This window comes from Hypanus sabinus, chromosome 7 (assembly GCF_030144855.1).
Source record: "Hypanus sabinus isolate sHypSab1 chromosome 7, sHypSab1.hap1, whole genome shotgun sequence".
Taxonomy (NCBI): Eukaryota; Metazoa; Chordata; class Chondrichthyes; order Myliobatiformes; family Dasyatidae; genus Hypanus; species Hypanus sabinus.
This window is the reverse complement of record NC_082712.1, coordinates 147,824,685-147,843,557: the sequence shown is the minus strand read 5'-3', so window position 1 is coordinate 147,843,557 and position 18,873 is coordinate 147,824,685. Positions and strand designations below refer to the sequence as shown.

Genomic DNA, 18,873 nt, shown 5'->3' with positions numbered 1-18,873 from the left:
CCTTCATCACCGAAAATTTCCCACAGTAATTTAGAGAAAAATTCAGTTAAATCACCGGACTCATCTTTTTCGGGAAATCCGATGATACGCAAATTCTGTCTGCGAGATCAGTTTTCGAGATCAGTAATTTTAAACTTATACTGATCCATAGTTTTAGCAGTCGACTCTATCTTCTTCTCCAACGCTTCAATTGTACGTGCTTTTTCACAAATTGATTGTTCAAGAGTCGTAATCTTATCTTCATGCCGCTGAATACCTGATGCCTGTGATTGAAACTTAGTTTCAAGCGATCTAACAACTTCTTCAAGATCAGATATTTTCGTGGTAAGCCTATTTTCCAAACTTGACAGTTTACTATCCAATTTACCTTCTAACCTGCCTTCCAAACCCGCAAGTTTAGTATCCAGAAGGGTAGCAATTACGTCGATAGATAAAGGATCCTTAGACGATTTCTTGCTTGTAGCCATTTTAAGTTTGACAAGATTAGATCAAATATTATTTTAGGGAAAAAAAAGTTAATCAGAAGTAGCAACTCATATGATTAAGTTCGAAAAGATTTGATTAAAGGGTGATTATAGTTGAGAAAATGAAGAGCGCCTAAAAGGCAGATGCTTACGTCGCCATCTTGAAACTCCACCCCTCACGAGGAAATCTGAAGATGCTGGAAATTCAAACAACAACACACACAAAATGCTGGTGGAACACAGCAGGCCAGGCAACATCTATGGGGAGAAGCGCTGTCGATGTTTCGGGCCAAGACCCTTCGTCAGGACTAAACGAAAGGAAAGATAGTAAGAGATTTGAAAGTAGTGGGGGGAGGGGGAAATGCAAAATGACAGGAGAAGACTGGAGGGGGTGGGATGAAGCTAAGAGCTGGAAAGGTGATTGGCAAAAGTGATACAGAGCTGGAGAAGGGAAAGGATCATGGGACGGGAGGCCTCAGGAGAAAGAAAGGGGGAGGGGGAAGCACCAGAGGGAGATGGAGAACAGGCAAACAACTAAATATGTCAGGGATGGGGTAAGAAGGGGAGGAGGGGCATTAACGAAAGTTAGAGAAGTCAATGTTCATGCCATCAGGTTGGAGGCTACCCAGCCGGTATATAAGGTGTTGTTCCTCCAACCTGAGTTTGGATTCATTCTGACAATAGAGGAGGCCATGGATAGGCATATCAAAATGGGAATGGGACATGGAATTAAAATGTGTGGCCACTGGGAGATCCTGCTTTCTCTGGCGGACCGAGTGTAGGTGTTCAGCGAAACGGTCTCCCAGTCTGCGTCGGGTCTCACCAATATATAAAAGGCCACACTGGGAGCACCAGACGCAGTATACCACACCAACCGACTCACAGGTGAAGTGTCGCCTCACCTGGAAGGACTGTCTGGGGCCCTGAATGGTGGTGAGGGAGGAAGTGTAAGGGCAGGTGTAGCACTTGTTCCATTTACAAGGATAAGTGCCAGGAGGGAGATCGGTGGGAAGGGATGGGGGGGGGGGGAACGAGTGGACAAGGGAGCCGCGTAGGGAGCGATCCCTGTGAAAAGCAGAAAGAGGGGGAGGGAAAAATGTGATTGGTAGTGGGATCCCGTTGGAGGTGGCGGAAGTTATGGAGAATTATACGTTGGACCTGGAGGCTGGTGGGGTGGTAGGTAAGGACAAGGGGAACCCCATCCTGAGTGGGGTGGCGGGTGGATGGGGTGAGGGCAGATGTGCGGGAAATGGGAGAGATGCGTTTGAGAGCAGAGTTGATGGTGGACGAAGGGAAGCCCCTTTGTTTAAAAAAGGAAGACATCTCCTTCGTCCTGGAATGAAAAGCCTCATCCTGAGAGCAGATGCGGCGGAGACGGAGGAATTGTGAGAAGGGGATAGCCTTTTTGCAAGAGACAGGGTGGGATGAGGAATAGTCCAGGTAGCTGTGAGAGTCTGTAGGTTTATAGTAGATATCAGTAGATAGGCCGTCTCCAGAGATGGAGACAGAAAGATCAAGAAAGGGGAGGGAGGTGTTGGAAATGGACCAGGTAAATTTGAGGGCAGGGTGAAAGTTGGGAGGCAAAGTTAATGAAGTCGACGAGCTCAGCATGCTTAAAGTGAAACCCCAACTCAATGTTGCTGGTTGCGAATTATGTACATTTCCACTAATTATGTTACCCTACACAGCCCCAACATGAATTCACTAAAACTGGCACTGTGAGCCTGGCTAGAGCTCAGACGAGTCACCCAGCTCGGGTCCCGTTTTCCATGGGTGGAGGAAGCACAGGTGCCTCTGCCTCATCTAGAGGTGCATTCACACACTCATGGTCATGTTGTGACGCCAGGGACAAGGCAGCAGAATACTCCAAATCTTGGTTGGGTGGTTTAAGGTGATCTACTGAAATACGTTCAGGTTTATCTCTCTTATCTATGATAAAAGCCTATTCTCTCCGTCCCAAACCGCAGAATGGGCCATCATAAGGGGGCCTAAGGGGATGTTGGTGTGCGTCATGGTAGACAAAAATAAACGAGGCTGAATGTAGGTCAACAGGAACCCAGGAGTGCTGTATGCCTTGATGGGAGGTAGGAATAGGTGAAAAGGAATTGAATTTACTGAGAAGGGCGGAATGCTGTTGAGAGGCCGACCACCCGGTCATGGAATCAGGAATGAAATCACTGCACACTCATAACAGCTAGCTGTATACCAATTCTGTTATGGATGACTGCAGGTCCTCTTTTGGAGTACTTCTGAGGCCCAGCAGGACCCATGGGAGATCATGCCAATACTCATTGGCCAGGAAAGTGCTCAGAGCAACCTTTAAAGAGTGGTGAAACCGCTTGCGTAGGCCACTGGGCTGCGGTTGATACACCATGGTGTGATGTAGATTAACTGCCCAGAGTCTGAAACGAACTGGGGACCATGGTCAGAGGAGATATCAGATGGGGTGTCAAACTGATAAAACCAGGTGTTGATAAATGCCAGAGCCACGTCTGTGGCTGTCGACGGTACTAAAGGGACAAACGCTGGCCACCTGGTGGTACGATCCATCATTGTAAGAAGGTGCGTGAAACCTCGGGGGGTGGGGGCAGGGAGGGTGGGAAGAGGACGAACACTGACATGGTCAATTCATTGTTCAGGGACCTCAGAAGGTGCCAATGGTGCCTGGACACGGTGGTTAATTTTTGCTCGCTAGCACTCCACACAAGCTGTGGTCCAATCATGCCCCTTCTGTGGCCATGCCGGATGCACTTTATAGCAACCTGTTCTGCGAGGCCTTCCAGCCTGGAAGCAAGAGGCCACGTTTGGAATCGAAAACAGTATGTCTCCAGTTTGTGGACACAATGGGGTAAGGGCAACCAGTGAAGACACTGTACAGGAGAGAGACCACAGATACCCAGAATTTAATGTCAGCCATCTGCAGGCTCATGACTGCTCTTCTTTGAACTTGGACCTCTGGACCAGTAACATGGTCAGCCGCCATGCTGGCATAGTCAACCCCTATGTGTACGTGGCTGGCCGGGACAGGCAATCAGCCACAGCATTATTTTCCCCCTTGATATGTTGTATATCAGTTGTGAATTCGGATATGTAGGCCAGGGGGTGTTGCAGCTGTGCAGGGTCTGATATTTTGGCCATTGCGTGCATGAGGGGTTTGTGATCAACAAACCCTATGAAATGGCGACTCTCTAAAAGAAAACAAAAATAGTGGACAGCCAGATATGGACCAAGAAGTTCAAGGCCAAATGTGCTGTACTTCCTTCCGGGGGGGAAACAGAGCTGCCAGCTAAAGAAATCAAACCGCTTCTACATGCCTCCAACCGTTCATGCACAGCACCCAAAGCATAGTCTGAAGCACTATGGGTGCATTGGAAAGTGGGTGCGCCAGTAGGGATGTGTTAAAAAGAGCTCGTTTAGTGTCATCAAATGCCCTGGTTATGTCTGCTGGTCAGGGGTATTGACTTTATGCGCATATACAGGGAGAGCACAATGCAGCAGCTCAGGGAATGAAGAGCTCATAGAAATTTATCATACCTATAAAACTTCTGTAATTTTTTAGTACTGCAGGGCAGTGGGAAATCCATAATACTGGTTACTTTTGATGGGAGTGGTTTTGCACCTTCTACAACATGCGATGGTTGAGAAAGTCAAAGGTTGACAACCCAAACTGGCATTTAGCAGGATTAATAATCAACCTGTGTTGGCTTAAGCGCTCAAAAAGCATGCGGAGATGGGATACATGTTCGGATTTAGACGTACTGCCGACAGTTCATCATCCAGGAAAACAAAAAGAAAATCTACGTCTTTTAATACAGAGTCCATCAGTCGTGGGAAAGTCTGTGCTGCATTTTTCAGTCCAAATGGCATGCCCAGAAACCCAAAAAGGCCCAATGAGGTTATCACAGCTGTTTTGGTAATGTCCTCCAAGCACATATGCACCTAACAGTAGCCCCTAACTAGATCAACTTTGGAAAAAATTAACTTTCAGCTAAACTTGCCAAAAAGTCTAGGACGTGTGGGATTGGGGGTGGTGGCCTTGTTAAGGCGCTGGTAATCGCCACATGGGTGCCGATCACTATTGGATTTAGGGACCACATGGAGAGGTGAAGCCCAAGAGCTCTTCCACCGGTGTACGATGCTGAATCTTTCTATGTTGGCAACCTGAGCCTTCCTGGTTGCCAGCTTTTCTGGGTCCAGTCTACCCACACGTGAGCATGGACTGGGAATTTGGTGCTCGACCCCATGTTTTGTGACTGTGGTGGAAAATGTGGGCTTGGTGAGGTTTGGGAATTCGCCTAGCAGTCGAGTAAACTCACATGAGGTGGTGCACGTGCTTGATAAGAGTCATTGTGGGGAACTTACTGGAGGAGGAGGGTAACGACCCAAAGTCCTTGCCGTCCACAAACCAGCAGTTCTTAAGATCAGTTGCTGGGCACACAGGAAATCTGCACCAAGTAGAAGTCTAACCACTTTAGCCAGAATGTAGTCCCATGTGTCATGTCAGCCACTGAATTGGAGTATAACCCATCATGTCCCTTAAGTTTGGATCTTGCTGCCAATGGTGGCTTCTAGCAAGGTTTCATCGCTCCTGCCTTCTCATCAACAGGAAATGCTGGCAGAACACTCACTTGAGCACCCGTGTCACACAGAAAGTGTTGTCTTGAATGGGCCTTCATAACGAATAGCAGACAGGCTTGGCAGCTGGAACCCACTGACTGTGATGTCCCTATGTGCTGTGGCTCTGTCGAAGCTGCAAGGCAGTCAGCATTTCCTAGTGCTCATACCAAAGCAAGCATGTTAAATTTCACAGCGTTGGCCAGCTGAATGTAAACTATCAACCATTTTAGCAAGCTCCCTATGTCCTTCACGGGTACATTAGCAGAGACTATGCATTTGCTGCATGAAGTACTATTTAAAAATAAAACAAGGATGGCAATTTCCCAGAAGAAACAGCATTTTGGTTCATTAGCTCAGAAGGCCTAGCATCATCGAGATGGGGTAAGGAGAGCAACCGTTTGGCGTGCTCAGACTCCAATTGTCCATCAGTCTGTAAAAGGTGAGCTTTCATCGATTGATATTTATCGTGTTCAGTTGAGTGTTCTAGTAGACTCACCACTCTCACGGCTGTGGAGTTGGTGTCACTGGCAGAGATTTCTTGCAGCTTGTACAAACCAGGCAACTGCATCTTGCTCCCAAAAGTCCGGCAGTTTCAAAGCAACTGTGTTGGCTGACAAGTTCAATAACTCTGGAATCATTCTAGAGCATCAGGGTCAACAATGTAGGTTTTCACAAATAAAATGGCAGAGGGATTTTATGTCTCAGAAAAATCACAGCAATTCATTTATTGATCACCAAAAAACTGAACTCAAAGCGCTGCCAAATCCTTTACACAACAACATCATCACATCAAACCAGTCTATTAAACCGAAGCCCCAACTCAATGTTGGTGATTGTGAATTATGTACATTTTCCTCCAATTACGTTACCCTAAACAACATACAAGTGCCATTTCGGCAGCAGCTCTAGCTTCTTAGAAGTTTGTCAAGTTTCGGCATGTCAACTAAAACTAACAAATTTGCGTAGGTGTGTGGTGGAGAATGTATTGATTGGTTGCGTCTCACCCTGGTATGGGAACACCGTTGCCCTTGAATAGAAAATCCTTTAAAAATATTGTGGTTACAGTTCAGTCCATCAAGGGCAAAGCCCTCCCCACCACTGAGCACATCTACATGGAGTGCTGACGCAGGAAAGCAGCATTCATCATCAAGGACCCACACCACCCAAACCATGCTCTCTTTACGCTGCTGCCATCGGGAAGGAGGTACAGGAGCCTCAGGACCCACACCACCAGATTCATCATGAACTAGAGCGTTTAACTTCACTCACCCATCATCAGACTGTTCCCACAACCTATGGACTCACTTTCAAGGATTCTTCATTTCACGTTCTCAATATTTATTGTTTATTTATTTACTTATTTTTCTTTTTTTTCTTTGTATTACTGTGAAAGATGACAAGAAAATGAATCTTAGGGTTGCACATGGTGACATATATGTAATAATAAAAAAATTACTTTGAACTTTTAAAATTTGGTTTTATTTCCCTTGTTACTTTAAATTTAATTTCTCTTATAAACTGTAACTTCACTGGGTAATTGTTGCTCTGATTAATCAAACATATAAATCAAAATATAGTCAAGTTGAAAAGATGAAATTGCTCCCTGTATTTTTTTCCACACCCTCAAATTATTCTTTAATCTACTAGAATGATGCCGAGCCAATAACAGTCTAATTGTTGAGCAATCTGCAAAATACTTTATCTTCTCCACGGCTACACTTATTCCTGTGAAGGAAGCACCCGACGGCCCAATGACCATTGTACTAAACAATTTTGTTTTCAAATGCCAATTGGGTGCCAATGGAAAATTGCCCTTGAGAAAAGAAGCACTGGAGATTGTTGGGGTCCTTCATCCTACCAAATATAGAATGCACATTCAAATGAAGTCAGGTTCAGCCAATGAAGCATACAATCCTCACTGAAATCCTCATCCCCTTTGCCCATATACAGCAACCAATGCAGGTTGAATTACAAAATTTCTGTCTTTTCAATGTAACTTACTCACATTAGGTGCACTATTGTAGATTTTCCTGATTAATCATTGGGTCTCAATACCACTCTCTGTAACTGGATCCTGGACTTCTTCAAAGTTAACAGTAAATTAAGTACATATATGTCAGCATATACAATAAATCTGTAATTGAATAACCACAATAGAATCAATGAAAGACAGCACCAATTTGGGTGTGCAACTGGTGTGCAAAAGACAAAAAGTGTAAAAGTAAAAAAGAAATATTAATAATAAGTAAATAAACAACAAATATCAAGAACATGAAAGTGAGTCCATAAGTTGTGGGAACATTTCGATGATGAAGTGAAGTTGAGTAAAGTTATCCCCTTTAGTTTAAGAGCCTGATGGTTGAGGGGTAGTAGCTGTTCCTGAACCTGGTGGTGTGAGTCCTGAGGCTCCTGTAGCTTCTTCCTGATGGCAGCAGCGAGAAGAGAGCATGGTCTGGGTGGTGGGGGCCCCCGACAATGAACGCTGCTTTCCTGGGCCAATGCTTCGTTGAGACATGCTCAGTGGTGGAGAGGGCTTTACTAGTAATGGATTGGGCCATCCACTAGTTTTTGTACAATTTTCCACTCAAGGGCATTGGTGTTTCCATACCAGGCTGTGATGCAACCAGTCAATATACTCTCCACCACACGTTCTATAGAAGTTTGTCATAGTTTTAGATGTCATGCCAAATCTTCGCAAACCGCTAAGGAAGTACAGGCACTGCTATGCTTCTTTGTAATTGTGCTTATGTGCTGGGCCCAGGACAGGTCCTCCAAAGTAATAACACCAAAGATTTTGAAGCTGCTGACCCTCTTCATCTCTAATCCTCTGATGAGGACTGGCTCATGGACCCCTGGTTTCCTCTTCCTGAAGTCAGTAACCAGCTCCTCAGTCTTGCTGACACTGAGTAAGAAGTTGTTGTGGCACCACTCAGACAAATTTTCAATCTCCCTCCTATGTGCTGATTCTTCAACACCTTCAGTTCAACCTATGACAATGGTGTCATCAGCAAACTTGAATATGGTATTGGAGCTGTGCTTGGCCACACAGTCCTAAGTGTAAAGTGAACAAAGCCGGGGGCTAAACTCACAGACTTGTGGTGCACCTGTGTTGAGTTTGGGAGAAAATGTCATTGCAAATTCAAACTGTCTAGGGTCTGCAAGTGAGGAAATCCAGGATTCAAATGGACAAGGAGGTATTGAAGCCAAGATCTTGAAGCTTATTGATTAGTTTTGAGGGAATGATGGTACTGAATGCTGAGCTGTGGTTGATAAAGTGCATCCTGGTGTATGCACTTTTGTTCTCCAGATGTTCCTGTGTTGAGTGAAGACCCAATGAGATGGCATCCGCTATGGACCTGCTGCTCCAGTTGGCAAATTAACTTCTCAGGCAGGAGTTGATATGTTTCAACACCAACCTCTCAAAACACTTCATGACTGTGGCTTTCTTGACAGAAAGGCCACAGTTGGTCTGTGCTGGCAGAAACATCTCCAGCTCTATCACAATGAGCAACAATGCTCCCCAGGGTTATTTGCTCAGCCCAATACTGTCCTCACTGTGTCAGCAGCATGAACAATTCAAATCAAATCATCAAGTTTACTGATGACACAGCCGTGGTTGGCCTCATGAACAATGGCAACAAGACAGCACACAGAGAGGTGGTAGAGCGGCTGGTAGAATGGTGCGAGCACAGCAACTTGAGTCTCAACATGTTAAAGATCAAAGAGATGATTGTGGACTTTAGGAAGGTACAGGCTGACCACTTCTCATTGCACAGTTCCTGCATGGACAGAGTTTGGAGCACAAAGTCTCTGGGAGTGCACATAACGGACTATCTCACTTGGTCCCTCAACACCACCTCTTTGGTCAAGAAAACACAGCTGGTCAAGGAAACTCTGTTTCCTGAAGGGAATGAGGTGAGTGAGGCTCCCACCTCACATTTTAACAAATTTTCACCGAAGAACCATCGAGAGTGTTCTGACCAGTTGCATCAGAATCTGATATATGAATTACAAGGCATCCAATGACATCCTTACAAACGATTGCAAGATCTAATGAGAGGTCATCAGAGTCTCTCTTTCACCCATCCAAGATGTTCATCAGGACCATGAAATTTATCAGTATGCAGGGCCCTTAGCACCGTCACTGATCACTCCCATCCGTCAAACATCTCTTTAAACAACCCACCATCAGGCAGGACAAGAACTGTAAGAATGGGAAGCAGCTCCTTCCTCCAGGCCATGAGACTACCACCACATGTGAATTTCATCACACAGTCTCATCACGTATAAACACCAACTTGTATCGTACATGCACATTATTAGTTAATTTATTTGTGGTAATATTTTATGTGTTATGTGCATGAGTTGTATTGTGCATCTTGGTCCACAGGAATGCTGTTCCATTTGGCTGTATACAGATGTAAGATGAATGACAATAAACTTAACTTGAACTCGATAAAAGTCTTGTATATGATGAGAATTGTACAATTGGTTACCCGTATATCTTAGCTATTCACTTTCGTATTCATTCCCCTGATATGAGAAGGTGAAAAATTCAAAGTATATTTCCATAAAAAATGGTGAAGGCAGTGATTATCAGAACATTAGAAACTAGTGCAGTTAAAAAATTCAAATATGAAATTAGACAATCAAATTGCAAGGCAAAATACATAAAATCCTAAGGAGGTTCAAAACTTTTAACAGGCTTTGAAGGAAGTTTAAAAAGAAAACACAGAGGGGAAAGAGTTGGAGGGAATATTGGTAGAATACCCTTGGATTTGTGCATGTGGGTTCTGAAATCTGAGGAGTCAGTTACTGTGTGGTGCGTTTCTACAAATCCATGACTCTATTATGACCTTACATGTAGTGCAGATCTAGAATTTTCCAGGACAAATAGTTTACTTGATTAAAAAAAGAGTTAAAATGATAAAAGCGTAGCAATATTAATGATGGAGAATACAGAATATAGAGCTCATCAGAGATCTTAGAATTATCTTGGTATGAGTTTACTCCTTGATAACATGATTACATGGAGAACTGTGAGTTGAGAGTACAGCTGAGAAATAATTCAGTCCCTTTGAGTGAGTCTGTAAATCCTAAGTGCAATGCATTAATCTTTTTCCAGTATGAACAATACTACCTTTTTGGTGGATTAAACTAATATATTTTACTTAATGTATTGTCTCACAGGAAGAAATCATGTTAACTATTGTCCTGGGGGATACATGTAAGATCACAGAGTCATTGATCCACAGAATCACACTGCACAGAAACAGAAAAACAACTCCCTTAGATTTGCTTAATTTTGAGTCATAATTAATCTTGTTTAGAGCTATCGTTAAGATTTCTAAGGGCTAAGTCAATCATCCCAAATCACTTAAAAATCAAAAATGCTGAAAACTTCAAAATGTGAGAAACATTTAGCAAGATAACATCAGTGGAAAGAGTAAATTCCTCAGAGTGAAGACACTGCATCAAACCCCTTTTCAACCAGGGAAGTGTACTCCATTTCACTGCCGCCTGACCTGCTGAGTGCTTCCAGCATGTTTTGTTTAGCCCCTAACTCATTGTGTTCTTATAAATTTGTCTACTATCCTTCAGAGAAGTCCATCATGCCTCATGTTATTGTTGCTTTTTTAAGACTTAGCTAACAATCTTTATGATTGGTCAAATTCCCCATGATTGCAGATGCTCTTTAGTAATTCCAAGGATTGCTAGTAAGCTTTTTAGCTTTGTGGGTTTCATGAAATTTATTTAAACTTCACAACCAAACAAAAATTCCTAACTTCTCAATTGTCACATTCATTAATACAGCAACCTGCTTCTGCGCTGGAATGTTAACAAGGAAAACTTGCTTAAATCTTCCTGACTGGGACACTGGAGTTGCAGTTTGGAGCATGGGGTTACTACTGAACAACGGTCAACAATGCAGAAACTAACATTAGCATTGTTGTTAACAATCTTGCATCAAGGAAACATTCCAGAATTTCAATGAAGACGCAGAACGGTAAATACAAATATCTCCTTTTACAAAATGCAGAATGAAGAAAATTACAAAAGATGGATAATTTTTGAAAGAAACAGCATAAATGTAGGATAATAATTTTTCCAACTTAAAATGAATGTATCATACTGAAAGGTATATTAAAAAGAAAGGCAAAAGCACTTTGGATAAAACAGTCTGCAAGCACACAAAGATTGAATGGTAAATCACCCCGATGGTGCAGATGTTTTTCAATATAGAAAAATCCATCTGAGTTATATCAACTTCAGACAAGTATATGTAACAGAGTTTGCCTTCCCAGTGTTCAGAATGGAAAGACTGAAGGTCTAAATTCATAAGACTTTGTAAATCAGTGGCCATTATCAGGGCGAATGACTGTAAAAGTGAACATCTCAGGTTTACAGCTAAACTACAGCGCTATTCTTGTAGAGTGCAAGATCTTTACCAGCATCATCTAGTATATAGTGCCCAGCGTGTGATACATAATTCTAAGGTTAATAAAGCCCTGAAAAGATTCAAAGCAGGGTTCTGAATTAATACATAATTGACAGTCGTTAAGAGAATTGTAGTTAAAGGAGTAAGTTAGTCTTTGGTAGCTACTGCAGAGAACAAACTCTAAGTTGTACACACTTCCTATTACAAATGGATAACTGGTCTTTTCTGACTAATTTTCTAAATCCTTATATTCAGCATTAATGCCTGTTATTCCCCTTAATAAGATCAAACTGATATTAATTAACCAAAGTGCCAATTAAAGAGAGAAATGGCATAATTCAATTATGTTAAATCCTCCAGCATCATGTGAAGACTCATACAAAGGCTTCATGAGACCAAACAATGTCAGTGAATGGAAACACACATTATATGACTACAATTCCACTGCAGTGTTGGCTCAGCAAGAAAAGTAAGGGTCTGATGTACACTGAGGATTGGATTTTTTGTGAAATGCACACTTTTTAAATCAGACTTTACAGATCAAAATATGTGTTTTAATATCTTGAACATAATTTGAGAGAACAGAAAATAAAAAGATAAAAACTGAAGGAAAATGAAAGCAAGAGCCAAGGACAGAAAGAGATGCCATAGGCTCAAGTGATATGACCAGAGAGGCTGGAGATGGGCCAATGGACAATTCAGGGGGAGGACTGAGAGTTATAGGTCTAGAGGGTTACTGCCCCAAGGTAATAGCTTGAAATGATTAACACTGGAATGGAGCCAAGACGTTTCTTGAGGAAACTGGATAGGAGCTGAGGAAAGAGAAGGGAAAGAAAGTCAAGAAGGTGAGAGAGTAAGAACAGCCAGCAGTGGTAAAAGAGAAATGGAAATTAGAAGTGAGGAGAAAAAGACAATAAAATATCATAGGAAACTGTTAAGTACCAACCTGATGGAGAAATGGTATTCTCTGTTGGAACATCCACCCTAATAGCTGATGATCCATCATGTTGCCCTCCTTCCAACAGACTCCCATCCATTCCATGATCATCTCCACTCTGCTGGAGCACAAGGGAAGGTGGAGGTTCAGGAGTCTCACTGTGCTCATCCGAATCCACTTCTTCACATTTAATATCCATTAGTTCCTGAGGATGATGTGAATGAGAAATACCAAGTGGAGGAGAAGTCAAGTGATGGTGGTGGTGGTGATGAATATATCCATCTCCTGCTGCCAGAATACCTGGTGGTATTTGTTGAGTTATCACTGTGTTACCCACAGTACTATAACAAATATTTGGTCTGTTGGACAGCACTCTGTCCATCACCTCAAAGAACTTCCAGGTTCTGCCGCCCCTGCAAATCTTGTTGTTGTCCTTAATTCTTCTATATTCAAGCTTCATCTTTTTAATCTTCTCCCGACACTGGTCTCCTGTTCTGTGGATACCTTTTTCCCTCAAGACTTCAGCTATCCTGTTGAAGACATGCTGATTCCTCAGGCAACTCTCCAACTCCATCTGAACAGATTCATCAGCCCAAAGCTGCAGCAACTCCACGACCTCAGGATCTGACCAGTTACTTCCTCGCTCATATTTTTTGCCTCGGAAATCCATCACATCTCACTAGGCTGGAAGACATTATGCAAAATTATATTTTTTAGATGTTCACCTGCAATGTGATTTTTTAATCCAGCAAAACATATTAAGTGAAATGTTCACATGCACAATCAAGTCATGACAGATCTTTTAAACTATCCAATGCAAGATCCACCTATTAATTATATGCCAACTACGAAGAAAGATATTAGCTAGGAGCAGCTTGGTAAAATAACATCTTTTATATACAATAAATCAGAGTAGATGTGTGGTTATCATAAAACCAAGCTGATGTTGCAGTTTCAAACACAATTTAACTGAAAAATTCTAAACCTGTTCAGTGTTACGATTATGTGAATTACACAATGCATAGGTTATAGATATGCTTAAGGAGGAATGGACCTAATTCACACTGACACCCAACAAGGAAGAAAACTGGTCTTGGATGACAGAGAACATTCCTGGTCTGGTTTGTGCAGAAGATACCATATAAGCCATACTGCATTCAAAACTGTTTTGATGAAAACAAATTATTATTAATGTTACTGATTGTAGAGAAACTGCTTTCATTCTTACAAGAACATATTTCTTTATGTTCATTTATTAAAAATAAGAAACAGGAAGGGTAGGCCAATCAGAGCATCAAGTGTTCTCAGCTATTCAATAAGATGATAGTTGATCCAATCTTGTCCTCAACATTAATTTCCTGCTACTTCTGCATACACGTTAACTCCCGTGTAGTTTAAATGCATGTCAAATTCCACCTTAAATATATTCAATGACTTACCAATCTTCACAGATAAACAGAATTCTTTCTCTGCCACCTGTTGCACACTCCTTCCGCTGCACTCTACCCTTGCTATTCCCGACATCTCTTCTTCCTGCCAGATTTACAAACTCACTCTCTGCTCCACGTTTATGATTTACAGTACTGTGCAAAATTCTTTGGAACCCTAGCTCTATATACATGTGCCTAATGCTTTGTACAGTACTGTAAATCAGAAAGAAAATGTAATGCCAGAACACTACATCAGAGTTCAGAAGTAGGTTCGAAACAGAGACTAAAACTAAAATTTTAGGAGAGAAATCAGCAACTTCTTCAGAAAACAGGATAAAATTAGAAGAGTAGTGTAAGTCAACACCCTGGAATCATTTTTGAATCACTGGGATAGTTTAATGAGAAAATGAGAATTTGTATATTTTCCCTGACATAATCCACTACTATTGCTTGATGGTTGGGGGCATTCTCACCAATAACTTGAAATAATTTCTGTTATTACTTTATAGACTTCCAGCATCTGCAGTCTTTTGGAGGGTGGGGTGTGTTGAGCAGGAAGCAATCACTTGCTAAAGTTAGGTGCTCTTTATAGGTCAGACAACAATCTGACCTGCACAGCTGTATAATCAACCTTTTGGGATCAGCTTTGGTTCAACAGATCACTAGCACATGATGGAATCAGAAAGTTTGGATTCAAATCCCACCCCAAGAGGTTTTTTAGTACTTAAATTTAAGCAGCACTGAGAAAGTGCAGAATTGTGTGTGGTGTCATCTTCTGGTTCAGTTGCAGCTCAGTCTGCCTGCTGAATTCCATTATCTCAAAGAGGAGCAGACAAGTTGTCACTGATAATCTGGCCTAGCATTTATCCTTCAATCAACATCTGTCCATTGTCACTTGGTTATGATGATGATTGGTACCTTAAGGTTGTTATTAAGGAGATGGAAGGGGCATAAGCTCCCACTGTCTATTAAATGTTTCCAATGACGTGTGTCTCATATAGCTTCTGACAACCTAGTTCAGCTCCTGGCCTTCACGTGTGGCTTAGCTGCTCAGCCCAGCAGAACCTTCTACTGACCGGAGAAGGGGCAAAGACAGGTTAATAGCGCCTAAGAACCAGTCGCTTCAGGCAGATGGGGTTTGACAGCCATGGTTGGCAGCTCACCTAGGAGAAGGAAAACTTTGATCTCAAACCTCCGCTACCTTGCTGCTATACCCACTCATAGGGAAGACTTTGGGAGTACATCCTGGGAAAAATTCCGGAGCTGGAGTCCCTAAGGCAGTCTTACGTTGAATTCAATGCTGACTGGCAACTCCTATGATGCTGCTGGTGTCAAACTGTGTCAGTCTCTGACATTCATTTTGATTCATCAGCTGTGTAGGACCCTGCTACATGGGCAATGCCTGCTCTCATATCCTACTGCCCTGGTTTGCGTATCATGTAGACAACAGGGATACAATATTCACGGTCAACCCTGACCAACGGAGGGCTGCAATTATGATGCTTGCCCGTCTTATTTCCTACATCAATGACTAGTTTAAAAAGTAGTCCATTAACTACAAATGGATTCTAATGTTCCAAAAGTTGTTGAAGTTGATATTTGGTTAGCAGGAAGATTGCATTTAAAGTTAACAAAGACTGGCAGATTTTCTTGCAAAACAAAATTCATCACTTAAAATTTGGAAAGAAATTGATTTTAAAGTGGAAAATGAATGCAAATCAATGATTCTCCATTTTGGTGGAACACATGTGATTGTGTGTGGAGACCGATTCTGCCGTAAATGTGAGAACTGTCAGCATATGCAAGCTGAGTTGGACTACTTGTTTGGAGGCAGTGCAATAATTTAGTAATAAATCTTCTCTGGCAGCAAGATAGCGGTCCACAATAACAGAAACGCACAGCTCCGCAATCAGCAAAAACCTTCAAATAAAGTCTGTCATAATCCCCACCACAAAACAAATGGAAATCTTCGTCTTTAAAATGCAACAGTTAATTATCCTTGAATTTTGACTAGGTTTTATTTTGCCACTTCAATTTCATCCAACGTCTCTGCATTTTGTTTCAGAACTTCAGCGGGGCAGCACATCACCTGGGGGGGTTGTCAGCCGGTTAATCTCCAAGTACCAGATGCACCGACCACGGCTTTGCTTCATCCCGGGTTTGTCTCGCCCGGATCGGCCGACTTCTCCCACTTGCTTGGCGGCTGTGTTGGCCAATTTACCTCATGAACGTGATGATCTGCGAAGACCCTGCCGGTTGCCTTTGTCTGCTGGAACAAGAAGTGAAGAGTTCGCAGGGTCCGCACCGGCCCGGTCCCACTGACACAGTCAGACACTTCTTTCGCCACAAGTGATTTACATCCGGGTTGACGGCACATGCGTGCTGTCCTTATTCCGGGATAACTTTGGTCCGTGTCAGTCAGTCGGAGCCGGTGGAAATGGAGCGAGAGAAAGTGAGGGGGAGAGAGAGAGTTGGAGAGGCGAGGAGACGCCGAGGTGCACAGCACCGCCGATGGTAGGAGCTGGCAGCACAACACACCGCGTCGAAGTGACAGTACAGACTGAGACTCCACCGCGGGAGCTGTTCTCACTTGGTGCTAGCTACAGGCAAATGCATACTCTCTGCAGTTCTGCCAGTGAGGGTATGTGTCCCTGAACGTCCATCGACAAAGCTAAGAACATCCTACTCTGCAAACGTTCGAAATTAAATGGGCATCGAGACTCACATCTTGATTCTCAACCTCGTGAGTGTGTTCACGCAAGAATAGGGAAGCAAATGGAAGTTTAAATGAAGTATAAACAGAAAATGCCAGAAATAATCAAGAGGTCAGAAACATCCTAGGAGAAATTAGATTTTTTGTTGTCATATTACCTGATGCGCTTGTCAGATTCTCTGGATTCATAGCGTATTTGTTTCGAAGCCATCCACTTTTTAGTGACTTTACGTGCGAATGTGTCTCTGTGTAGGGTGTCAACTGGACTATCGATTACTACCTCCGTTTTAATAGTTGGCGTTATCAGGTTGTAACTAACTTCTGCCTGTTGGAATTGAACCATTTATTAGCATGTGAGCAGTTAGGATATTTAGTAAAAATCATTCTGAAAGTGCGTCCTTTTACAAAAGAACGATATTTATAATTGATTTTTGATGAAGATTTGGCAGCATTTTATATGCTGGGAGGACGTTTTCCTTTTACTGCCATTGAGTTGGAAGACTTTATATGCAATGTGCTGCCTTACCTTGCTTCTGCTTATTTAGTTCGGGCTTCCAAAGAATCATTTTGCATACCCTCACTGGCCACAATTTTTTATTAAACAAATATAGTGTAAGATATTGGTTAAATGCATGCACAGAACAACATTTTCAATTCTCCCACATCTGGTTCAATCGGGAGAAAATCCGCTGTCCTTTTTAAAGCCTAAATGTGATGCCACATGCAACAACAGTGGTTTACTCTCAATGGCAGCCTCAATTCAGAAACTATTAGGGATGGAAAAGCAAGGATGACATTTCCAGTGAATAAGCAAAATAAACCCTTGCGACTAGGGATGCTGTTGTGGTGAGGTGCACTGACCTCTACTTTGCTGAGACCAGACACCATCAATGGAATGCTCTGCCTCAGAAGGCAGTGGAGGCCAATTCTCTGGATGCTTTCACGAAAGAGTTAGGTAGAGCTCTTAAAGATAGCAGAATCAAGGGATATGGGGAGAAGGCAGGAACGGGGTACTGATTGTGGATGATCAGCCATGATCACATTGAATGGCGGTGCTGGCTCAAAGGGCTGAATGGCCTACTCCTGCACCAATAGTCTATTGTCTAATAACTCTCAGTCACCTCCTTTTACTTTGGCCTTGAAAAGGAGCCTACTCCAGACCATCAGGCCACTGTCTCCCACACCATCAACTCGGGAGATCTCCATCCACTGCCTCTAACCTGCTAATTACCTTACCCCATACTGCTTGTTGCTATCTTATACCCAAGATCCACAGACCTGACTGTCCAGGTAGGCCCATTGAATCTTCCTGCTCCTGCCCCACTGAACTCATGAATGCTTATCTCAACTCCATTCTATTCCCCTTGTTTCAAACCCTTACCAGCTATATCTGCAACACTTCATATGTTCTTGATATTTTTAACAACTTTCAATGCCCTGGTCCTGACCACCTCGTCTGCATCATGGATGTCCAGTCCCTACACTACTATCCCATCAAGAATGCCTTAAAGCTGACCACTTCTTTCTTGATAACAGACCCAACCAGTTCCCCTCCACACTTCTCTGTCTGGCAGAAATGGCCATGGACACTGACATGGGCCCCAGCTATGCCGTTTTTTTTGTTGGTTATGTGGAACAGTCCATGTTCCAACCCTTCCCTCGTAATGGTCCCAATTCTTTCTGCACTACTTTGATGACTGCATTAGCGCTGCTTCATGCACACATGGTAAGCTCCTCAATTTCATCAACTTTACCTCCAACTCACTCCTTGCCCTTAAATTCACTTGGTCCATTTATGACACCTCTTTCCCCTTTCTTAGTCTCTCTGTCTCCATTTCTGGAGACAAACTGTCAACTGATATCTTTTATAAACCCATTGATTTGCATGACTACCTTCACTATACCTCTTCCTACCCTGACTCCTATAAAAATACTATTCTCTTTTCTCAGTTCCTTTGTCTTCGATATATCCATTCCCAGGGTGAGGTTTTCTTTTCCAGGACATCAGTAATGTCCTCCTTCTTCAAAGAATGGAATTTCCACCATTGATGCTGCCTTCACCCACATCTACTCAATCTCCCAGACCTCTGCATTCACCCCATTATCTTGCTGCCTTAACAGGGATAACCTCACCTATCACCCCATGAGACTCCACATTCAACACATCTTTCTCTCCAACTTCCACCATCTTCAACAAGACCCTACTACCAAACGCATCTTCAACATCCCCCCCAACTCTCCACCTTCCACAGGGATCACTCCCTCCATGTCTT

The 18,873-nt window shown here is 42.8% G+C and overlaps 1 protein-coding gene across 5 annotated transcripts in view; it reads right to left on the bottom strand.

The window, feature by feature from the left end:
• accs (1-aminocyclopropane-1-carboxylate synthase homolog (Arabidopsis)(non-functional)) overlaps nt 1-16,267 on the bottom strand; it is a 71,504-nt gene extending 55,237 nt beyond the window's left edge. The window contains exons 1-2 of one of the 5 annotated variants that reach the window (XM_059975932.1): nt 15,977-16,267; nt 12,467-13,141 (exon numbers count right to left, since the gene is read on the bottom strand). In XM_059975932.1, coding sequence (XP_059831915.1) covers nt 12,467-13,127 — 661 coding nt within the window. In that variant the 5' untranslated portion in view covers nt 13,128-13,141; nt 15,977-16,267. Of the gene's footprint in view, nt 1-6,350; nt 6,406-12,466; nt 13,142-13,896; nt 14,052-15,105; nt 15,406-15,976 lie in introns of those variants that run through there. The other 4 variants (XM_059975933.1, XM_059975934.1, XM_059975935.1 and 1 more) reach the window with 4 other exon arrangements.
• Between the last annotated feature and the right edge of the window lie 2,606 nt (nt 16,268-18,873).